General features: G+C 36.2%; 2 protein-coding genes across 3 annotated transcripts; one reads left to right on the forward strand and one right to left on the reverse strand.

Moving 5' to 3' along the window:
* The first annotated feature begins 3655 nt into the window (after positions 1-3655).
* On the forward strand, positions 3656-5987 carry LOC103451330 (20 kDa chaperonin, chloroplastic-like). Its single transcript, XM_008390748.4, has 6 exons — positions 3656-3981; positions 4110-4282; positions 4693-4872; positions 4960-5115; positions 5452-5529; positions 5634-5987. The coding sequence occupies exons 2-6, from the start codon at positions 4112-4114 to the stop codon at positions 5805-5807; spliced, it is 759 nt and encodes a 252-aa protein (XP_008388970.2). The 5' UTR covers positions 3656-3981; positions 4110-4111; the 3' UTR covers positions 5808-5987.
* Positions 5988-6116: 129 nt separating this feature from the next.
* Positions 6117-12880, reverse strand: LOC103451341 (auxin response factor 19-like). Of its 2 annotated transcripts, XM_070807349.1 has the most exons (15): positions 12497-12855; positions 12056-12407; positions 11399-11514; positions 11219-11314; positions 11030-11086; positions 10764-10919; positions 10578-10662; positions 10343-10433; positions 10090-10254; positions 9796-9991; positions 9437-9575; positions 7265-9249; positions 6816-7006; positions 6548-6724; positions 6117-6461 (listed from the first exon to the last, which is right to left on the reverse strand). In XM_070807349.1, exons 2-14 carry the CDS (start codon positions 12096-12098, stop codon positions 6589-6591), a joined length of 3456 nt encoding a protein of 1151 aa, XP_070663450.1. In that variant the 5' UTR covers positions 12099-12407; positions 12497-12855; the 3' UTR covers positions 6117-6461; positions 6548-6588. The 2 variants fall into 2 exon arrangements, with proteins under 2 accessions (XP_070663450.1, XP_008388980.2); XM_008390758.4 differs by having other exon boundaries at positions 12056-12880.
* Positions 12881-22597: the final 9717 nt, after the last annotated feature.

Below are 22597 nucleotides of genomic sequence, written 5' to 3' on the forward strand. Positions count from 1 at the left end.
GTCATGTTTATTAACGAAAAAGTTTGTTTGAGACTTGTTTTCTAGAATGAAACGACCAGAAACCCGTAATGCCTATAAGCATAAATGCTTAAAAGTGTTTATATATTATAGAAGTGTTTTTTAAATAACCACATGACAAGTACTTTTTCAAAAAACATTTTTCTCAACGTGTTTATAATAAAGTACATATAGTAAAAACACTTATGAGCTGAAATGTTCCATTCAAAAAGTATTAAGTTTAGTAATATCCACGATATATCAATAGTGTATCAACCAAATATTTGCATTTCAATAGAATAAAATTGTGCACTACATACACATGCTTCTTTGTCTGTTTTATAAACTAATGTAGTATACAAATTGAGTGCCCAAATGCGTCATCACAAACCTAAGCATTTGAAAATGATATCAAAAAGCGTCAACGCCGTACGTCTTTTTCTCTTTAAAGACCAAAATAGGTACATTTATAGCTTCAGCACACCCAAAAGTTTGATTCAACAACTACACTACGATATCAATTCAACTTCAACTACGCGTCACCGCGGGACAAACCTGAACAACAGTGAAGGGGTAAGTCTAGTAGCAGCGTCACCGCGGGACAAACCTGAACAACAATGAAAAGGCAAGTCTAGAAGCAGATTCTGAAAATATTTGGAGGTTTATAAGAATGGTGCGTACAACGTGCAATTTTTTGTGCGGACATAATAACATGCAAATTAGCATTTTATCGAGTTTTAGTAAGCTTGAAGTTAATTGTCAAGTTATATTACATGCATGTTGACAAATGCTAACACTTTCTGAGTGAGCATGTCGATTGATGTCAATAGTTTTTTAACGAGTTTGATGACAGATGCCAATGTATATTGAGTGATGCTATCAACAGATGCCCATAGCAAGATATACAAATACATGAGGTCAGCAACTACACTAGTTCATCTAGCAGATGGAAGACACTTTTCAACGGCATCTCATATTTTTAAAGGGCAGCACCCATCTCTGTTATAAAAGATTTTTGAGCTTGCGGGTGTCAACTGATCACCTTGTCCCAAGGTAGATCCGCTCCTAGGTTAGTCCAGGTCAGTTTGGTAACTAAAGAAGAAACTGTGTCTTTGCTTAAGAGTTCGACTCCAAAGAAAGTGCATGCTGCAGTTAAAAGCGTGGAACCTTTCACTTTCTCGGGTCCAGATGGTTCCAATTGCCTTGTTGGAACATAGTTGTTTAGGATGTAGTTCTGGCTATTCAAAGCTTTTTCATTGACGAACGTATTCGTCTTCACTTTAATTCTAATCTGGTCGTCCTTATCCAAAGTTCCAATTGATTACTCGGTTTCCCAGCTTCGTCGTATTGCACTTGTCAAATTTGTCTTCAAAATTTAAGGGTTTGTTTGGTATCATATTTGAAAATTTTTATAATTTTTCAAAACATTTCTTAAGAATTTTTCTTGAAAACAATTTTCTTTAAGACTCAAAAATTTGTTTGGTATGCGATTTAAATTTTTTAAATTTTACAACTTAAACTAGATAAAAAGATCCATAAAAAGGAGGTCGAGAGAAAAAGAGGAGAGATGATGAAAGAAAGTAAGAGATGATTGGAGTAAAGAGAAAGAAGTGAGAAGATCGGAGGAGATAGAGAGGAAGAGGAGTGAGAGAAAGAACTGAGAAAACGAAGAGAACGAAGAGAACGGATTGGATGATAAAAAAAGTTAAAAATAAAAAAGACAAGGGTGAGAGAGAGAAGAAAAGAGAGATAGATTTGGAGTGAGAAGGGGGGAGGGAGAAAAAGAAATAAGTGAGTTTAAGTTTAAAAACTCTAAAAACTCTTCTTTTTTTTTTGTTTTTAGATAATAGACTATATTTTTTAATTAGTCTTGAGTTCAGTTTTTGAAAATAGTCCTACCAAACAAGGTTTTAAGGCCTAAAACTTGAAAATTGTTTTTTAGTTTAAAAAGTTGGATTCAAGTAGAGTACCAAATAGGCTCTAATCTTTCTCAGAAACTGCTAAACTTATATATAACCCACATATGTGATGACGCAAGCACGCTTGCGCTATGCAACATAAGGTCTTTGGGATTGCGTCATATAAGAGAGATTTTTTAGTGTGATCGGTACACGAAGTGGTACATCACGTGTCACTAAACAAATGATAGGATATGTGTACTAAAAATTTAATACCTTAAAAAATAAAATTTTCTACTACTTCTATTAAAACATATGATGTACCACTTGTGTTCCCATTACAATGAAAAATTTCTCATCATCTAAGGCTAAAACCTCAGCTTATCCGAAGATTCCCAACCCCATTCATGGTGCATGCCTCTTCACTGTGCTTTGTCTCTTCCTCTAAATCTCTACTTACGGGTCTTAATTTGTTCCACTTTTTCTGTTCAATACGTAAACGTTCTTTGAATTAGCTTTAGTAATTTCAACGAGACCAATTAGTTCTAGAAGAACTTAAATTCATTTAGCGGTAGTACTTCAATTCAATCACGTGTTATTATTTAAGAAAGAAAAAAACATTGCAGTGCGTAAGTGATTTTGAACACCTCTTATCTTTCTGGTCAAGGTAAACTTCTCTTCTACGTCGGTTTATAACTCTTTTGTTTTTTAGCTTTTCACTTTTTCTGCTTGAGATATGACGAATGCATATATATAAGAGAAATAACGGATGAATGAATGAAAACAAAACCTTAAAAGTGAAAACAACTCAAAATAAATTTTCGTTTTGATTTTTAATGTTTTCCGTGTGTTTTTTTTCTTATACATTTCTCTCACCATCCTTCATCTCTTATTTTCCTTCTGTATTTCTTCTCTAGATAAAACCAAAATGATTATTAAACGATCATTTTAGTTGCCACCACTTCGCGCGTTTTCTTGCCGATCTTATACATATATGAGCTGAATTTGAAGTCTCTGGAACTTAGGAATATGATTAAAAAAAAGAAATTAAATTGACAATCAATAGTGTGGGAAACTAAATTGACAGTCAACTAGCTAGTTATCACCTGATTCTTGAATTCATGGTCATCTAGCCGCCAACTTGGAATTAATATCTATCCCGCGGTGTGACTTGCACACAACTAACTACAAACTAAGTGTCAAGATTTCAAAGAAACGGATCCCTATTTTGCTTTCCAAGTTGCATTGGATCACTTGCACAACAAATTGATTGTAATTTTTCTAATCGCTCTGATTAGAAGTGGAATAAAACAATATGTACGTCATTTTTTCATCTATGAATTGCTAGGTCCGAAAGATAAACTCTGCAATCAGTTGTTAGAATCAATAGGTCTTCCAGTCGTTTATTTAAAAAAAAATTGAAGCCTTTCTTATTGGATGATCATGATACTTCCCAAAAATCAAATTCTTTTTAATTTTGTAAGTTTTCTAATATGAGATTCTTATATTCTTCAACATGTATTAGCTATTTGAGAATAACTTTATTACCTAAAGGAACGAACCCAGGATTTCAAAATTATTGGGTTGTTGAACTTATGAACTAACAAGTCGAAAATATATTAAATGTGAACAATGATAGATTCAAAGTAAATGAATTATAATCCGAATGCATGAAATATGTAGCTAAATTTGGTTTAGGGTTTAGGGTGGAGCCAAATCCATGCTAGAAGACACGAGTGTGCTTGCGGAAGAGGATTTCCAAGCTTACACGAAAAAAATTTAGAACTAGAGAATGAGCCCAACCTTACCCACGTAGAGAGATGCCCACTTCTGCGCCCATTTTCGAGTGCACTCTAGGCTGTGAGCTCGGGCGGGTACCGTTGACCCACCCAAATTGAATAGGCACCCGAACCACAACTGCAACCAAAGAGGGGGACAAAAACAAAGGAGTTCTAGAAGCGTCTTTTAACAACTGATAAAACCCAAAAGCCTGCAATCTGCAAACACTCTAGGGTTTTATCCTCTTCACTCTACTAGGCCATCAACCTCTCCTCCGTCCTCTCTCTCCGCCCTCCAAATTCAACAGGTAATCTCCATTTCCGCTGTCGTTTCAATCGTATTTATCTGCGTTTTGTTCTGTTGCGCGTTTCTATACGATTTTGTTTCATGTTTTATGGCGAATAGATGAATTTGATTTTGGGTAATTTGTTGCAGAAATGGCAGCAGCTCAGCTGACCGCATCGTCGATCTCGGCCAGGAGTTTGGCTTCGTTTGAAGGGCTCAGACCTTCAAACCTCAAGTTCGGGTCTCCGGCATGTGTCTCACTTGTCAACCACCGCTCCTTCCGTGGCCTCGCTGTCAAGGCCGCCACCACCGTCGCTCCCAAGGTTGTTACTTTGGCTTTTTCTTTGGTTTTGTTCTGTATGGTTCATTTTGTTTGAGGGTAAAATTTGGTTGCTTTGGGCAGTTTTGCTATTTGCATGTGTAATTTAGGGGTGATAATTGTTTGATTAATGTGTATGAATGCATAATTTGAATTTTAATCTCTACCCATTTCATCTTGTCGAACGAAGAATTGCTATTTGAAACTGGTTTTGCTTATTGGGTTATGATTGTTGACCCGAAAACTTGTTCTGGATAAGGTTTCTATTACGTTAGGTTTCAAAATTCGATTTAAGTATGCCTGTTCTTGTTTCTTGTGCTGGTTGTTTGATAAAGTTAGCTCCTTTGTTGAATTTGTCGATTCCATGCTATTCTAGGTTATCTGATGTTAATGGGTTCTGATTGGATTCTGCAGTACACTTCAATTAAGCCTTTGGGCGACAGAGTGCTTGTGAAGATCAAGACTGTGGAAGAGAAGACCGGCGGTGGAATTTTACTTCCAACCACAGCTCAGACAAAGCCTCAAGGAGGTGAAGTTGTTGCTGTTGGAGAGGGTAACACAATTGGGAAGACAAAAGTGGGCATCAGTGTGGAGGTTGGTGATGTCTTCCGCATAATCCTATTCAGCTACAGTAAATAATTTTCTAGTTTTTCTGTTTACTGATTGCTTTCTGTGGTACAGACAGGTGCTGAAGTTGTATACTCTAAGTATGCTGGGACAGAGGTGGAGTTCAATGGTGCGAAGCATCTTATCCTGAAGGATGATGACATAGTCGGTATTCTTGAAACCGAAGATGTGAAGGATCTCAAGCCTTTGAATGATAGAGTTCTAATCAAGGTTTGTTGCCCTTTGAAACTTGAAACTTTTGTAATAAATTGTTTCAAGAGTTTGTTGTTGAAGCATAAATTGGAAGGATCTCATAACAGTCCCAGGCCGTTGGTAATTGTTAGGCCTCTTATTAGTATTGACGAACATTTAGAGCTACGATGTGGCTTGGCTTATAGTCACACTTGATTGTCTCTTCCTTACTATTATACGTCCAGTGTCACACTACTAATTGTCAGTTTTATGCTTTTTCCGCACCCTAATATGGGCTTATTGGCTACTTTTCATTTTCTCTTATGTTTGAACCAAGGTTCATGATTGCCTTGACCCTATGTACAACCAATGCAGGTTGCCGAGGCGGAGTTAAAGACTGCCGGAGGTTTGTTGCTGACAGAGGCTAGCAAGGAGAAGCCCTCCATTGGCACGGTAATGGGTTATGAAACTTTTCATCTTAGCTCAAGGCATTTATGCTATTGTGGATGAGGTTCTTGTGAGACATTGTTGTTCATGCTCTGCCTATGATGTAACAGGTGATTGCCGTCGGACCCGGTACTCTTGATGAGGAAGGAAACAGGAAACCACTATCCATATCCCAGGGAAGCACAGTTTTGTACTCCAAGTATGCAGGGAATGACTTCAAGGGCAAAGACGGTACTGAGTACATAGCCTTGAGAGCTTCGGATGTCATCGCCATTCTTTCTTAGTTGTTGAATTAGATGAGCTCAAGTTTTTGAAGTATCTCGCAGAGTTTCTTTTAAGACATTTTCTAATCACATAGATTTGAGGGCCTCAACTGCCTTCTCTGTACTTCTGAATGTAATAACAGTTGGAGTATAACGATTGCGGTTGAAACAGTTTCGGAAATGAATCTTCGGGTTTTTATATATCAAAGTTTCTAGCTTTCGCCGGAAAATCTTACCTCCACCGGAAATTTCATCAACCAACGGAGGTTTTGGTGTTTAACGACGTGATTCTTTTGTGATCGAAATCTTGGGGCCATTACATCTGAAACGAGTTATAACTTGAGTTCTATATTCCATCTCTTTGATTCGATAATTTGAATGTCGAATCGGTCTCGAAGAAAGAAAGATCGTATTATACATTTCATCCCGCCATACCGCATCAAAAACCCCACTTATGAAGCTTACAACAATATATGCAAGGACTACGACTATAGTCACCGTTGTGTTAGAGGTGTCTTCGAGCTTCGGCTGACCTGCTACCGGAAGTTAAAGGAACTCAACTAACCAAACTCGAGGAACCAGTAGTTTCCACACCGGACGAGGAACAATTTTGTCCCTCGATGATTGGGGAGACTCCAATTCTGATTGTTGTATTAGCATCGAACGAGAGGAATTCTGTTCACAACGATTACAGCTCAGTTGCAAACCAGACGGGAATTCATCTGCTGAAGACTTGATCATTTCAATATTTGAACCCTTACCGGTAAAACGAGGCTGCAAAGTTATCATCATACTGAGGTCTTCATGCATTTCCACTGGCAGTTCCGCTAGAAGCTTGATTGGGGACTGGAATGTTGCCGAGGTCTCCATCCAAGCTCATCTGCTGTACTTCAACGGATGACAATATCTTTATACTCTGGACACAGCTCACAAACTCCCTAAAAGCAATTAAAAAAGGAATGTATGAGGCAAAGCGAATGGAGAGGCAAAAGGTTTTGCTATCTGCTATTGCAGGGTTCTTGAACTTACTCCCATGGATCATCACCAACGAGAAGAATCTCATTTTCATGATCCACGTATACAAGTTTCCAGTCCGTTCTGTGTGGCTCTTCTAGTTGCCCTTCAATCCCAAACATGCGGGCAAGAGCTTGCCGGAGCTCATCATAGCCTTTATAACGGTTGACATCAATGCATCTTCCCACAGATCCACGCTTTTGAACCTAGAAATTGTTGAATTCAGTATTAAGCAAAGGTATTTTGATGAAGAAAATGAATATATATCACGAAATCTTGACATTGTTGAAACAGCAAAAAAACTAAATGGAAAGAGTCATAAGATTATCATTATATACTAGCTGAATCCGTGAAGGTGCGATGAAGTTTCCTCCAGTTGCAGCGTAGTTGGTTTACAAGTTTCATGACAAATGCACCTCACTTCAAAATGAACAAACCAAAGATTATTCAGTAGAGTGACAAACCTTTGTATATGTTCTCATACGTTGAGCCTGGTTTGCCCACGATCCGTTGCCTAAAACTCCAGCATCAGTTATGGGAATATCACTTGAGCACCCAGCTTTGAAAGGTATGTTTGGTGCCCCAAATGACTGAGAGCTGATTGCAGCAGTGGATAACTCTGTCTCAATGTCTCTTGGCGTCCCACCATAATTAGACAGTAAGTTCTGAAGATCTTTTTGAGAGTCATATTCCCTTGACAACAAAGTGTCCGGTGCCAATCCATCAATATTAGCGGAAAATGGAAGACTGCTTCGAGGATTCGATTGAACATCACCATCCAAACAGAAGGTGGGAAGTGCATAGTTCTGATGGATTGTGCTAGTATCCAGACAATACGATGTTCCAGATGATGAAGCTTCCAACTGATCAGTGATTGTACCTTTATATTTTATATGGTCTGGTCCTTTTGAGCTGGGCGGCTCATGTTTGACCCAAACATCAGACTTGCTCTGAAGCTCCTGAACCAAATTATGAGCCGGTTCGGCCACTGAATCCCCCAACAACATGGCCATTCCTTGCTGATTCCTGTTCAAGAAGTTTGATGGGGACATCTGGCAGTTAGTAGAAGGGGAAGTTGAACATGATGGACCATCGCCTTCTGTAAGACCGGAATGGCTTCTGATTGCTGTAAGTGGCTTGTGCTGGTTCTGGGGCTGGATGGAAGGCATATGTTGTGACTGCATCATCGAAGGAGCTGCAAAGTTGTTGAGAAGTTTGTCCGTCGAGAAGCCGTTGCCACTTAGCTGTTGCTGATGATGCTGAGTCATAGGCAACTGTTGTAACTGCTGGTTTTGTTGGCGGGCCAGCTGCTGCTGTAAGAGTTGAGGCTGCAAAAGTGAGCTTGACGAGGAGAGTAATTGTGGCTGCTGCTGTTGCTGAAACTTCTGCAGCAACTGTAATTGGAGTTGTTGCTCAGAGATGCCCTGCGGAGATGATTGCTGTACTTGTGGCTGCTGCTGTACTTTCTGTGACACACTCTGTTGCAACAATTGATGTGGGGGTGATTGCAATTGTGCTGCCTGCTGCTGCCTTTGTAAGAGGCTTGGTTGCGGTTCTAGTTGCTGCTGCTGGAGCTGTGAATTTTGTTGTCCAGTTGGCAACTGAAATGAATTCTTACTAGAAGAAGGGACAGCTTGCTGGGTATTCCCTGTTAGTAATTGCTGCTGTTGATGTTGGGAGAACATAACTGGTTGTTGTGAATTTTGGCCCGGGACCTGGTTAGGAGCAACAGAACCATTATTTACCGGATTCGGTTGAGATAATTGTTGTTGCTGGTGCCGTTGTGGTTGCTGTTGATGCAGCTGCTGATGCTGCAACAAGTTTTGCAGCTCTTGCTGTTGTTGGGGCTCCCGCTGCTGCTGCTGATGGGAGAAATTATGGAGCTGTTGGTTCGTTGGAGTCTGCAATAATTGCTGCTGCTGCTGGGGGTGATTTTGCTGATGTTGGTTTGCCGAAGAATTCAGTAATTGCTGCAGCTGCTGCTGCGGGGGGTGATTTTGCTGATGTTGGTTCACCGAAGAATTCAATAATTGCTGCAGCTGCTGCTGTTGGGGGTTACTTTGCTGTTGTTGGTTCATAGGATTATGCATCAACTGCTGCAGCTGCTGCTGTTGAGCCCATGTCACATTCGGCTGCTGCATTTGACTAGCATGGTTTTGTGGAGCTGATTTATTTGACTGGAGACCGAGCGAAGACAGCACCGGGGCTTGAAAACTCAATAACTTGGATGGATCATCAGTACCAAGGTTATTTTGCAGGCCGGTTGGAGGGACCATGGATGGGAAAAATCCAGACTGAGCAGCTGAAAACTGATTATTTTGTTGCATGTTCATCCACTGCACCAAACTCAAACCAGGGAAAAACGAGCTTGGCGAGTTCTTCATGCCAAATTCATCTCCAAGCCAAGGCATGGCTCTCCTGAAAGCATTATCGATGTCGGATTCATCATCTGCAAAAGGACTCGATTACAAACAGATTTTCCGACAGGATATGATACATGTGGACATACAATGTTTGTGGATTCCACTGGCAAATTTTTTCTTCAAGCTAACTTTTTAAACATATTCCTTACGAGTTACTCGACTTTGAAGACTCTAAACTTCAAAGAATCTAGGTAACTTGTCAATATGGTTTACCTGGCATCCCTGGTTGCTTGGGAAACTTGGGTCTGAAAAATGGAGGAGGGCATATGTAGAAAGGAGTTATAACAGGCTCAATTTCCCAAATTGAAACTCGGCTAGGCCGGTCACCAGCTGTTGATTCATCCCATCCAACCTATTAAAAGTACAAAGAACATCAATATCTGGTTAAGCTTAAGTACATGTCTAGAACGCCTAGAAAATTTCGATTCAATCTGTATCTGGTAATGGGAGCTGCAAAATGAACTCTGAGCAAAAAAAAAAAAGACCAATCAAGTGTCACTCAGATATAGACGCACACAACGTTATGTAAACTTAGCTAAAGCCTAAATACCATATGAATGGCTAATCAATACCTGAAGATTGCGCCACTGGGAACCTTTCCATCTAACAGGATCCAAATCGCTGATGCCAGTGACTGTGCCCATGTATCTGCGTACTCCTGACTCCTCAGTCTCAAACATCATTCTGAATCGCATGCCAAGTGAAACTTGGGTATACATCGCTTTATTGTACTTGGCTAGAGGTACTACAAATTCAGAAGGGCTTGCCCTATAAGATCAAATAAATTTTGTCAGAACCAATCAAAGTGTAATTACAGACGACATTTCCTAAAAACCAACAAGAAAATCTAAACATCCAAGTGTTACCTTGGGTTGTAAAATATGGTAAATGGACTGTTATTTGCAGCAGCATGAGCTGCAGCCGCAAGAATGCCGATATGCATGCTATCACTGGAAATGACTGATGAAGAGAGAGCTGGCTGCTGTCTATGAGCACGCCTTATACCCAAGAGAAGCTGAGATTTTTCATCCCTACATACAACCAGGTTGTTGTCACTCACTAACCAAAGGAAGTATATCGGGACGAATTTAATCATCTATCTGAAAACGTCTTTCATACCTTATAAAAAGAACAGAATCTCCAGCAAAGAGTCTTTTGTTGCTAACAAAAACACTCCAACCCGTAGTCAGCAGGTGCCGTTTTGGTTGGCCTGGAATGAAATTGCTACACAGTTAGAATGAAAATTCAGATATTTGCATCTAAATATCTAATAAGAAAAAAAAAACGCATAAACAATTTATGCTTTTTGGGGAAGGACGAGAACACTAGGAGTACGTTTTAAAGAGGGAAATACCTCGATAGATATGTCTGAATGTCCACGCACTATCATGCAAATCTTTTGCAACAAGCTCCTGAGCAGGTGGTTGCATAGAAAAATCCTATCAAAGATAACTGCTTCTAGTTACCACTACACGGAATGGACTACACCGACTTCTTTGATATTTTCAAATAACAATTTAAGTTTCAAAGGTTTACATACTAGAGGTGGGAGGATCTTCTCAGCTGCTCTACGAGGTACAGAAAATCCACCATGAGTGCTCGTGTCGCTAGCTGTAAGAGTTTTGCAGAAAAACTCAGCAGGTTGCCTACTTTGTTTGAGGCCCATGTCAGATGCCAGCAATGCTTCCTTCTCATACTGCCGAATTTCAAACAGTTTTGCAAATAAGTGAACATGAAACATGATTACATGTGAAAGGGGAAGCGGGTAAAGTATTGCTTAATTCACAAAAAGAATGGCTGACCTACTTTGTTTACTGGTTGGAGAGTCATTTGTGCGTAGACCTCATCTGTTTCGGTATCAGCCTGTACAATAAAACGAATGTAGAGATACATGAGTAATGTATTTAAAATCAACCATGTTACAGAAAACAAAAAAGCTTTACATCCGTAAAATAAACTTCATCATTCTAAAGTAGCTGCGTGGAACTATCATACATGCAATGTGACATTGTGAAGCATGCATATCAATTTAGACGGAAGATTGGTGTAGTTCGGTATTAAATCAGTCTCCTTTTGCATCGATGCTGCAACCTGCAAAATAGTTATGATAATTCCATCAGAAACCCAAATCTCAGAAAAACTGTTGCTTCTTTACATATATAGAGAAAGACGCACTTGCTCGCTGTGGCCTTGTGGGAAGTACACCACAAGACTTCCAACCGGAGGCAAAGAAACCAATGGCCCAGCACAAGCATGCCATAACTCCGAATTAATTCTCTTTTGTTCTCCGGCTGCAGACAAAACAAAACTTCATCAGCGTTGAAGATAAGTCAAAACTCTTGACACGATAATTAAATGTCAACTGATCAACTTCTCAAAACAGATTTGTTTCCCGTGACACCATGTCATACGATATCTGAAAATTAACAGATCATCCAATATTTGCATAATTCAGCCACAACAGCCTAATTATCCGTATGAGATTCGAAGAACACAAGATCTGCCGTGTTAAAATATATGGTTTATTTCAAAAGTGGTTCAAATTATGTTTTAAGAACCGTAAATCATTTATGTATGAAGAACTCTGCACAGAAATATTACATAATTCTTTGGAAAGTGATCAATTCATATACTGAATTTATGAGTCGAAATCATATGAAGTGCAATCAAAGAATGAAAATTTCAAATCCCCAACCATAAAAGTACTTCCACTTTCTGCAGAAATCAAAGTTAAGAGAGCCTTTCAAAAGCATCCAACTAAAGCTAACTCACAAAAATTAATAAACAACATCAAACATAGGACTAAATTTTCCAAAATTCAGGAAGCCTCACCTTCCCCAGAATTTGCTAATAACCCATTGGTGGGAACCTTCATGTTTAATACTTGATTGATTTTTCTCACAGAAATTCAACTTCTTGCTCGTCTACCTGCAGCCCATAACCCAGTAATTGCAGTACAACTTGTTCCAAAAAGAAAAGAGCTTGAAGAACAACAACCACTTTCAATTCAAAACCTTCTCCAATTCACATTGAACCCAGATAACCAATTCCTTTACCAATCTCAAAAATGCAACAAGATTCTGACTTTTTTCTAATTTCACCAAATTTGAAGAAACCCGTCATTGCCCTTTTCAAAACCAGACAGCTCAAATCATAGCAAACCTCTCTGAATTCCTGATGAAGCCTACCAACCAAAATACAAAACCACACCCAGTAAAAAAAAACTCACAACTTTGCAGCTCAAGCTTTCAAATCAGCAAAAAAAACTCCTACCTGCTGAAAAAACTAAGCAAATTGGAAACTGGGTTATTTGTATAAACTCCAGAAACGAAAAGGGTACATAGATGATCACACAAAGACAAAACTTTGTGTTTTTTCTTTTGGTTAAAGTTTTTTTCTTGGGTTTTGGCGTTCTTGCAAAGTTTGCAAAGTTGGGTTTTTGTGAAGTTGGAATTGTTGAAGGGATCGAAGTGTAAGAAAAAGAAACTAACGTGTCGCCGGGAAACCAGAGAGGGAGCAAAGCAAGCAAACAAAGCTCGGACAGCTTTTTTATTACTTTATGAAATCAACTGCCCTACATGAAATAGACTTAAGCAAAGCAAGGCAGAGCTTTCACTCTCTCCTTCTCACTCGAACAGCTTCTCTTCAGACTTGGCTAAAAAACAAAACAAAAGGATTAACAATATGAAAACAGGGATTAATTTAATTAAACACCATCATTGAGTATTTATGGATCATATTCATTAGCGTATGTTATACTTAAGCATGAAAAGCGATTCGTATTCGTGTATTTTTATGTCATACCCTTTATCTTAATAGGTCGTGTCAAATTTATTATCTTAAAGGTTTCTTAACAGGCGACTTAATAACGATTCGATTCATTAATGGGTTGTGTCTTTTCTTGTCAAGTCATGCTAGAAATTGTCATGCCTAATAATGTCTAGATCTATCAAACGATATCTTATTAGAGCTTTTAGGGTGACCTAATAACAACTGACTCGTTAACGGGTGATCAAATAATGACCTAACTCGTTAATGAATTGATCCAAAATTTATTATTTTCGTGTTTTTTTTATCAAGTTAATAAGTCGTATAAGTTTCAACCAAAAAAAAAAAACGTTAACGGATTGAACTGATTATACCGTCTGCAGACATTGATTAATGATAATTCCTAATCAGTCCCTCTGTCCCCATCTGTTTTTTATATAAATTTATATTATCAAATTCGCCACCAAATTCACCTCAGATTCTTGTTAAGTTCAGATTTCCCCTTGGCAGTGTCAGGGTCAATTGATTAATTCACAGGTTTTCACCACAAATGGTTTTTGTTGTTTTCGAAACTCTCAGCTATGGAATCCACGTTAGCATACCAGTAAAAATTTGACGGCGAAAACTATTTATGTACGAGCACAACATGGAAGATGACATTAATCAATTTTTAATATAAAGAATCAAAGTAGGGCATTTCAAAAACAGAATTTTATTTATTAAATTTATTCATCAAATGATATGTTTGTTTTGTATGCTTGAAAGAAATTTAAGGTGATCCTAACCCTTAATAAGAGGCGTATTTGTGTGTGATAGTAATCATGTGGCATGTAAATAATGAGTATTAATTCGTTCAAATTATAACATATACAATCATTAACATTGTACCTTACAATAAATTAGGGTTTTTTTTTTTTACCTTACATGTAAAACGTCACTCCATACATTATGTAAATTTAGTGAATTTAATAATACTACATTGTTTATTAGGTTGTGTTTATTGTACAATAAGTTTTAGGAATTTTCTTACAAGAATTTAGTAAATAACAATTTTTAGTACAACGATAGCGTTAATGAAATAGATAGTAAGTTGTTAGGGGGAGTAGAATCAATGAGAATTGAACTCGCACCAAAATATATAGTATGATTGCTTTCCGTCCTACGGTAAAACACTATCTACAACATTTTTTTATAAGGAAAACTAATGAAAATGACTTAAAAACTTTGAATTTTAATGATAATAACAAAATAAAGGATAAAGTGAATAGTACCATGATTGACTTTTTAGTGTAAAAATGTGGTTTCTCGTTAAAGTGAACAGTACCGGGAGCTTTTCGTTAAAGTTCCTTTTTTTATATTCTCTAAAACTATAGAATTGTGAAATATTATAAATGTAGTTTAGGAGAGATTTTGTACATTTGTACGTAGGGTTATCTCTTTCTCATAGTGACAATTTTAGGTGATGAGAAATGTGGATATAAAATTGTGATCTGCGAGATAAACATAGAGATGATAAGATAAGATGGTCGCTCACGTTTTTATTTCTTAGATGAAAAGGTCACCTAATGAAAGAGGTAGGTTGATGAAAACTTGTCACGTGACAAGAGATATATAGAGAGAAGTTGACATAATTATGATTAAACTCAAGATTTTACCCTAATTGAAGAGCATATGCAACGTTTTTTTATTTTTTTTATTTTGTCATGTTCCGAGAGACATAAAGAAGGAAAAGCTGAAAACATAGCCTAGTAGTCGTTACACCCAGTACGTTGCCCTAGCCGAGGAGTTCTTTGTTGTGTTTTTTTTAACCGTCGACGGGTGTGAATGGATTTTACCTAACTTTGGTAAAGTATTGGACGGTGGGGATGAGATTTGGTTGAGATTTCCCAAGAAGTTTCCTTTTTATGTGGTTGCTGATGTGGCAAGGCACTTTATGTTTGACTGGAGGGGCTATTTATATTATTATTTTAGTGATCCATCCAGCACACAACTATATTTTCCTTTTCTTTGGGGTTTTTTCTGGAGGTTTGGACCCGCCACAACATCATGCACATCATTTTGATGATGCTCGTTTTTTATTTTAATTCCTAAAAATTAATTAAATTTGGAGAAGAGCTAGGTGAACGGATCAAGTGATCCAGGTATTTTAAATTTCATCCAACGGCATATTTGTTTTGATCTTTTAAAAGTTGTAATAATTTTTAGCCGTTGGATGAAATTTGAAAGGTCCGGATCACTTGATCCGATGACCTCGGTGGAAAAGATCTGGAGAGGATATATTCTCTTAAATTTTCTCCATTCATCTTCAAAATTCAATATTTTTTACTCCAATGTATTGAAAAGTTATAATTTATTTATATATATGAGGCTGATTTGTAGCACTATCTTTTTTACACATTTTTGACACACATTTTTGTAGAGCTTACTCTATAATGTATTTTAATGATCTAAATTGTCTATCTTTTATACCATCATTTATAGATCATTGTTACAAAAAATTAGACAAATCCAGAATCATTAAAATATTCATTTGTAGTGAAAAAAAAATTAACGAATATGGTTCTACAAAGAAACCCTAAACCCTTGATCCAATGGTCATATGATTTTAGATTTGAGTGATTTTTGGTAAACAATCTTTGAGGATTTTAAAAGTGATAGATTTGATAGGATTTAAGATGATTAAAGACTCTTACAAAATTCCTATGGATTGTGGTGGATTTTAAGAGTCTTTAAAAGAATTTGAAATGGATTGTGGTGGATTGTGTAAGAGTCTTACAAATAAATAGAAATTAGTTGTGGAACTCATACCACATCAAACTTCAACAATTCGAATCGTCGTTTTTTTAAGTTGCACCTTATAAATCTTCTTTGCAAAATACTAGCCAAATCAGAAATATTTGAGGCATTTAATTGAATTCAAATAAATTGACAAACGTTCTAAAAACACATTGAAATTTCATCGTGACAACTAAATAGATAAATGGTTTCGGATTTGAATTGAATTTTTGTAAAAATAATCTATGAATTGAGACTTAAAAAGTAAATTATTCGAATTGTTAAAATTCAGTGTGGAGTGAGTCAAAAAATGAGAATCTCTTTCCTTAAAAGGTTTGATATTTACAAATGGAACTAAAGTTGTGACCTTTATTACACTTTAGCTCAACATGTAATTTAAGGTACAAAGCTGTGTACCAAATGTAAACACAGGCATCATAACTTTGACTAAAAATTAAAAAAACCCCCACTTTTCTGGTATGGTCTTGTGCTAACCCCACTTTTCTGGTATGGTCTTGTGCAAATACTGCTAACTGATTTTTTTATGAGAAATTCTAATTGTTTTTTTTTTTTAATGAAAAATGCTAATTGATTCCTCTATGGCAAAATAATAATAACAATAATGGCGATCCCTAAAACCTTTTAAGAGAAAAGTATACAAAATAATAACAGGGATGAAAAAGAAAGGAGAATTTTATATAGAAAGTAGGATGGGAAGAAGCCGGAAAAGCAGGAGATCATCATCTTCACATGCCAGAAATTCGGTGGATTCTTCTTCCAATGAGATAGATTGTTTGTCCTTTCATTTCCATACTTTTTTCATCACCTTCTATTTTTGTGTGGTCACGATTAAGCCACGTCAACATTTTATATTCCTATTACTTTTTATTTTATTATTTTTATAAAAATATATATATATATAATATTAACGTGGCTTAACCGTGACCACACAAACAGGAAAGGATGAGAAGAGTATGGAAATGAGAGGGCAGACAATCCACCTCCTTCTTCCAAAGCCTACAAGTTCATGGGATACACCATATCCTACTGCAAATAATGTATGATCGTACAAATTTTATAATCAAACTGTTCAATTTTCTTCATCTTTATTTGATAATTATTCTTGCAAAAAGTCTTTCTAATCCGAAAATATTTAGTCATCCAATTGTATATAATGACACATTTATAATGAAAGATTCATTTATTTAATGCGAATAATTAAAGGGTAGTGTTATTCACACACCATTTTTAACTTCTCATACCCAGGTTATTTTTTTTTATTGTTATTCTTCAATTCATTTTACTCGACAGTTGAAAATTGAGATATATGTGTAAAAAGTGAAAATAGGTGTGTAGACACCACCCTAACTAAATAGTCTCCGATTCAAATGATTTTCTATAAGGATAATCTTCAAATGAATTTATTGAACAATTTTAATTATGAAATTTGTACAATAAAATACGTTAATCAGAAGTTGTGAGATATGTGGATTCTCCATGAGTGAAATGCATATATTATCCTCTCTTTTTTGGTGGCCTAGAAATATAAAATATGTACAAATCTTTAGCAGCAAGGTGGCAAAATTGACAATTAATCTGGACAATAAGAATTAAGAAGATCCTGGTTTTGAGGGTGCATGTATATTAAAGTTGTAGAGCCCCAACTAATCCTTCCCTTTGTTCATTCTTCTTCGAAGAATCCATGGCCGCAGTCTGCCCACTTTTCCCCTAACCCACTTGCATTAGAGAATCGAAAAGCACAAGTCATGATTCATTTTCTCTCTCAAGTTGATTTCTGTAATTTTATGAATAGAAAATTGAAACAAATAAGGGCGTCCATTGACAATAAAATGACAATGGGGTGCACCACGCTGCAATTAGTGTTTTTTTACCGTACAAAATTTAACATTTGAACTGTTCATTTTCTTAATCAGTAAGAAAACCAATTAAATTGAAGATCATTTAGTTATTCATATATATTGAATAAATTGACAATTTAGTACAAGTAGCACATTCATGATGAAACATCAATTATTTGACACGTAATGGTTAAAAAAGTGAACAATTCTGATAGTGAAATCATATGACAAAAATACTTCAATTTAAGCCTACAATTTCTTGCACAACCTATTAACCCGCCATGAAACGACACAAAAGTAATAGATTTCGGGTTAACCCTTTAACGAGTCGGATCATTATTGGGTCACGCATTAACGTTTTGGGTCGTTATTGGGTCACATGTTAAGAACTAGTTAAGATAATAGTATAACACGCAAATGTCACGAACAAGACCCGTTTGCCAGGTCTAGACATTAGGCATAACAGTTTTTGAGATTACCCATTAACTTGACACGAAACGACACAATTCGTTAATAAGTCGAGTCGTTATTAGACCACTTGTCAATAACCCGTTAAAATAACAAGTTTGACACAACACGAATCCTTAAGATAATGAATATGACACGAAAACGACAAACACAACCCATTTGTTAGGTCTATTTCAATTGCAAGACGTCTGGTGGTATAGTATACCCCATAGGGGTGAATGCAACTATAGTCCCATCTATAATATTTCCATGTGCTTTAATTTAAAAGAAAAAGGACCACAACTATTGACGGACCACTTGAATATGAAAGAAGTGGTGGTAAAGTTGACATAGTACTTAAGTCTCAATCAAAGTAACTTGTAACATCTTGGACGGCCAACAAAACGACATCTATATCAAATGCAATATGGAAAGGATTATGGCCATATTATTGTTGATGCATGCAAAAGCTTTTGGTTTGAATTTCGTTTCCGAGTTTCCAACTTACCACCTTTCCATCCATCGTTTGTTCATGTAGTGTATATATAGCCTAGGTCGCGACTCGTGAGTGAATAGCTTCGCCCCCACAGAAGCCTTGCTAAGTTATCTAAAATGGTCTCTACTTGTTTTGGTCTGAAGAAAAGTCGCAAGAAAGTGCCAAAACATAAAAGAAAGAAAATTGAGGAACTTGTGTTTTGATTTATGAGGCGAAGAAATAATAAAGAGGAAGAGTTTTTAGGGTTCACTATATGGTTATTCTTTAATACATTACACATTTCTTACAAGCTTGTTTAGAGAAGGTAATTCATTCTTAATTCTCGGAATTTCATTTGTTTGTGGATTTGCAACATAGATGCATGTGAAGAAGAGTGTTAATTATTGAGAGTATCAATCTCACATCGAGAAAAGAAAAAACATTGCATGAGCTTATAAGTAAGTTGTGTTACTTTCCAAATTACGAATTGGTTTTATGGTAGAATCTTAATTTTCTTCATGATATCAGAGCATGTTTGTCCACTTGTGAAACATAACAGTCACACGTGTTCAACGTCATCTCATTTGTGTTGTATACGTGTTAGGCTTGAAAATTCGTCACGCATGAGGGAGCATGTGGACATTATTAATCCCACATATGGAGAATAAGGGACTTTGCATAAACTTATAAGTAAGTTAAACTACTCCTCATATTACCAGTTAATTTTATGGTAGAACGTCACTTCCTTCATTAACTTGCCATATATTGTTCTTAATATTACATATAACAAGCATTATTATCTATATTTTCGATTGGTCAATCTTATTATTAGAGTCACAAAAGTAAGAAATCTTCAGAACATACTTGAACGTGCGTGTCCTATCAATTCATCGATCAACGCTACCTTTTGAAATTATTTGTGGACACAACAAGAAGTCGTTTGAACAAAGTATCAAACTTTTACAGTAGTTTCTCTTCTGTTTTTCCAACCTGGAATAAATTCCTACAATAGTGTAGTTATACATAGACCAGATACGTAGGAACTATGTGTGTGTGTATATATATATATAAATTATTATTTTATTATTTTGTTTTGGAGGAATATCCAGATACATGCACATTACATATATACTACTTCAAGCTCAAGTTATATCTTATATGGACTGGATATCCTGCCATCAACTCAAGGGCTCGTGTAAGTTTAATTTCCGAGACCCGTGAGCATATATTTAAATACCAATATTATACACCAAAGGAAGACCATCCGTTTATTTTCCGGTTTAGATTAGAGCAGATCGAAGGCAGGCGGTTAACAGAGAGAAGACCCAAATACGACATCGTAGACGGGCATGTGAGATGGTGCAGCTTTTGTCGGGCCAGAAACCTCCCAACTCCGACCAGAATATTGGCTTAAATCTTGCCTTTGTGGCTCTCCTCCGTTCCCCCCCTTTTTTTACTCAAGACTTTTTCATATTATACACATCAGATTCTCACTACCTGCCCTATACCTCAACTGCACGGACGCGTATACCTAATATTTATTTATCTTTGAGTTTTTCCTGTCAAATAATGAACATATCTCACATTTTGTAAATAATAGATTTTTCTTGTGAATTTCATAATATAGATTGTTTGATTTCTTAATTTTTATTATAAAAATCATTCATATAAAAATATTCGATTATCGTTTAGTCATCCAAATGTATCAATAACGAATGATTCATCATAATGCTACTTAATTAATTATTCATAGTCCTATTGTTTTAGATCTTGGGAATAAATTTACCAACCGACATTGTATGCATATATATATATATATATATATATATATAGAGCTAGCTAGCTGGTGTCTGTATATATGCAGGCATGCAATGAAATATCTATATCAGTGCCCAAACTCAACTAAACCTCTTTATTAATTCGTATCGGCTGAAAAAGAAAATCATGCATTTTTAATACGATCACATGCATGGTTCTTCCATAAGCAGTTGATGAAGTTAGATACGAGATGTCGAAAGATCATGCACACAATTTAGGGTTAGAAGTTAATTATAGTCTTGCTCTCTTACACTCCTAAGCCTTAAGGAAATTGTAGTCATTTAACGGTGAAGAGAAAGTACAACAACAAAAGTTAAATGACAATCTACGGTTAAATAAAGATTATACGTAGTTAAGCATTCAAACAACAACTTTATTTAATGATTAAGACAAAAAGAAATAATAAAATATTTAAAACCTAACAATTAGTTAAAATAGTATATATGATACTTGAACTTGGGAGCTGAAGAGTTCAAATCTTCAGCGCCCATTTTATATGTAGCCTCTTTGTGGCTTATAACATTGATTGACACATGTTCATAAACTTAACCCTCCTTAGAGCATCTCCAAAGGAGATGTCAAATTTTAAACAAGAAATTTGAATTTGACAACCTATGTGACATTTTGACATCTTTCAAAATTTTGTTCTCCACCCGGTATGTCAAATTAAATATTATTTTATTACACTATTTTCTTTTATTTTTATTTTATTAAACTATTATTTTATGCCCCTTCTTTCTAGACTTCTCCTATCATCTTCGTCGCCATCGAGTCCTCCCTCTCGTCCACCCCCTTCACCTCCTCTCCCTTCCAGTCATTCACCATCGAGTCCTTGAAGTCTCCGATACGCCTTTCGTCGAACACCTTCAGTGCAACAACTTGGCCTACCCACCCACCATCAAAACCCTCAATCTGGACCTCCCGATTGACGACCCATAATGCGATTTGTTTAGATCCAACGACAGGGACGCTGTCGTTGCTGGGTTTGTGCTGTTTTCTCAAATTACTCCACCTTTTTTTGGGAAGCCAGGGTTTTACATAGAGGACCTGTTTGTGAGGGAGTGCTATAGGAGGAAGGAGATGGGGAAGATGCTGCTCTTAGCGGTGGCGAAGCAGGCAGTGAAGATGGGGTACGACAGAGTGGACGAGCGGCGCTTCTCAGGTTTGAGTGAGAGAGGAGAGTTGCATATCTGGTAAAAAAATTAATAAAAAAATATTTGACGCTATTGTCAAATTTGACAGCAAAGAGGAGAACTGCTATTCCATATCATGACACATCAGATTTAGCTTCTCGATTGGAAAACATTGCAATTGTTTTTTTTAACATTATTGTTGATTTAGACATTTTGACATCTTATTTGAAGATTCTTTTAGCTTTGTTATCATAAACTTACATACATATCAATTAATAATAAATGATTTAGAAAAGTCACACACAAAATAAGTACAAAAAATTTGAATTCGGACCTAATTAAAGGGACAACACCGAAGGCCTAACCAATAACATATTTCGTTACCGGTTTTTTTTTTTTTTGAGAATTTATTAACTAATTAAGAATCAATGACTTCAATGTGATTAAAAGTGGCATTAACCAATCAATCAACAAACATTTCATACAAAGAGAAGATATATTGTCTACATATTATTTATAAAAGAAAATATTAATTAAGAAATAATGACTATTGCGTAATGAATTATCAAGAAATAATGATTGCAATGTGATTAAAAGTGACATTAACCGATCAATCCACAAATATGTCACACAAGAGTTGTTTACATATATACAAACAAACCAAACATTTAGTGGTAGGACTATTTCGTAATTACCGACTCTTTATCAAAATTTTATCAAGGAATTTTTTATGTGCTGGGCGATGGGCTTCATACGCGCGCGTGGTCCTAGGCGCTGGGCCCTATGTTTCGCGTGCTGGGCTTCTTTTGTTTTGATTAAAATTTTGTCCTTTTTTATTACAAGATAATTTCTAGAGCACTCAGTATTTTATCTTTTTCACTCACATTATAATTCTACTCATATAAAAAAGTTGAAAAATAAAAATGTTATTTCATCACTTACTATTATTCTTAAAATAACTTCTATATGATATTCCCCACCCACTATTATTCTTAAAAAATTGATATGCTATTTTCCAAACAACGAAATCTCATACAATAATCTACTAGCAAATAAATGACCATCCAAATGCTCTATTGTTGTATGATTATGCACTCCA

This window comes from Malus domestica, chromosome 02 (assembly GCF_042453785.1).
Source record: "Malus domestica chromosome 02, GDT2T_hap1".
In the NCBI taxonomy this organism is placed as follows: Eukaryota; Viridiplantae; Streptophyta; class Magnoliopsida; order Rosales; family Rosaceae; genus Malus; species Malus domestica.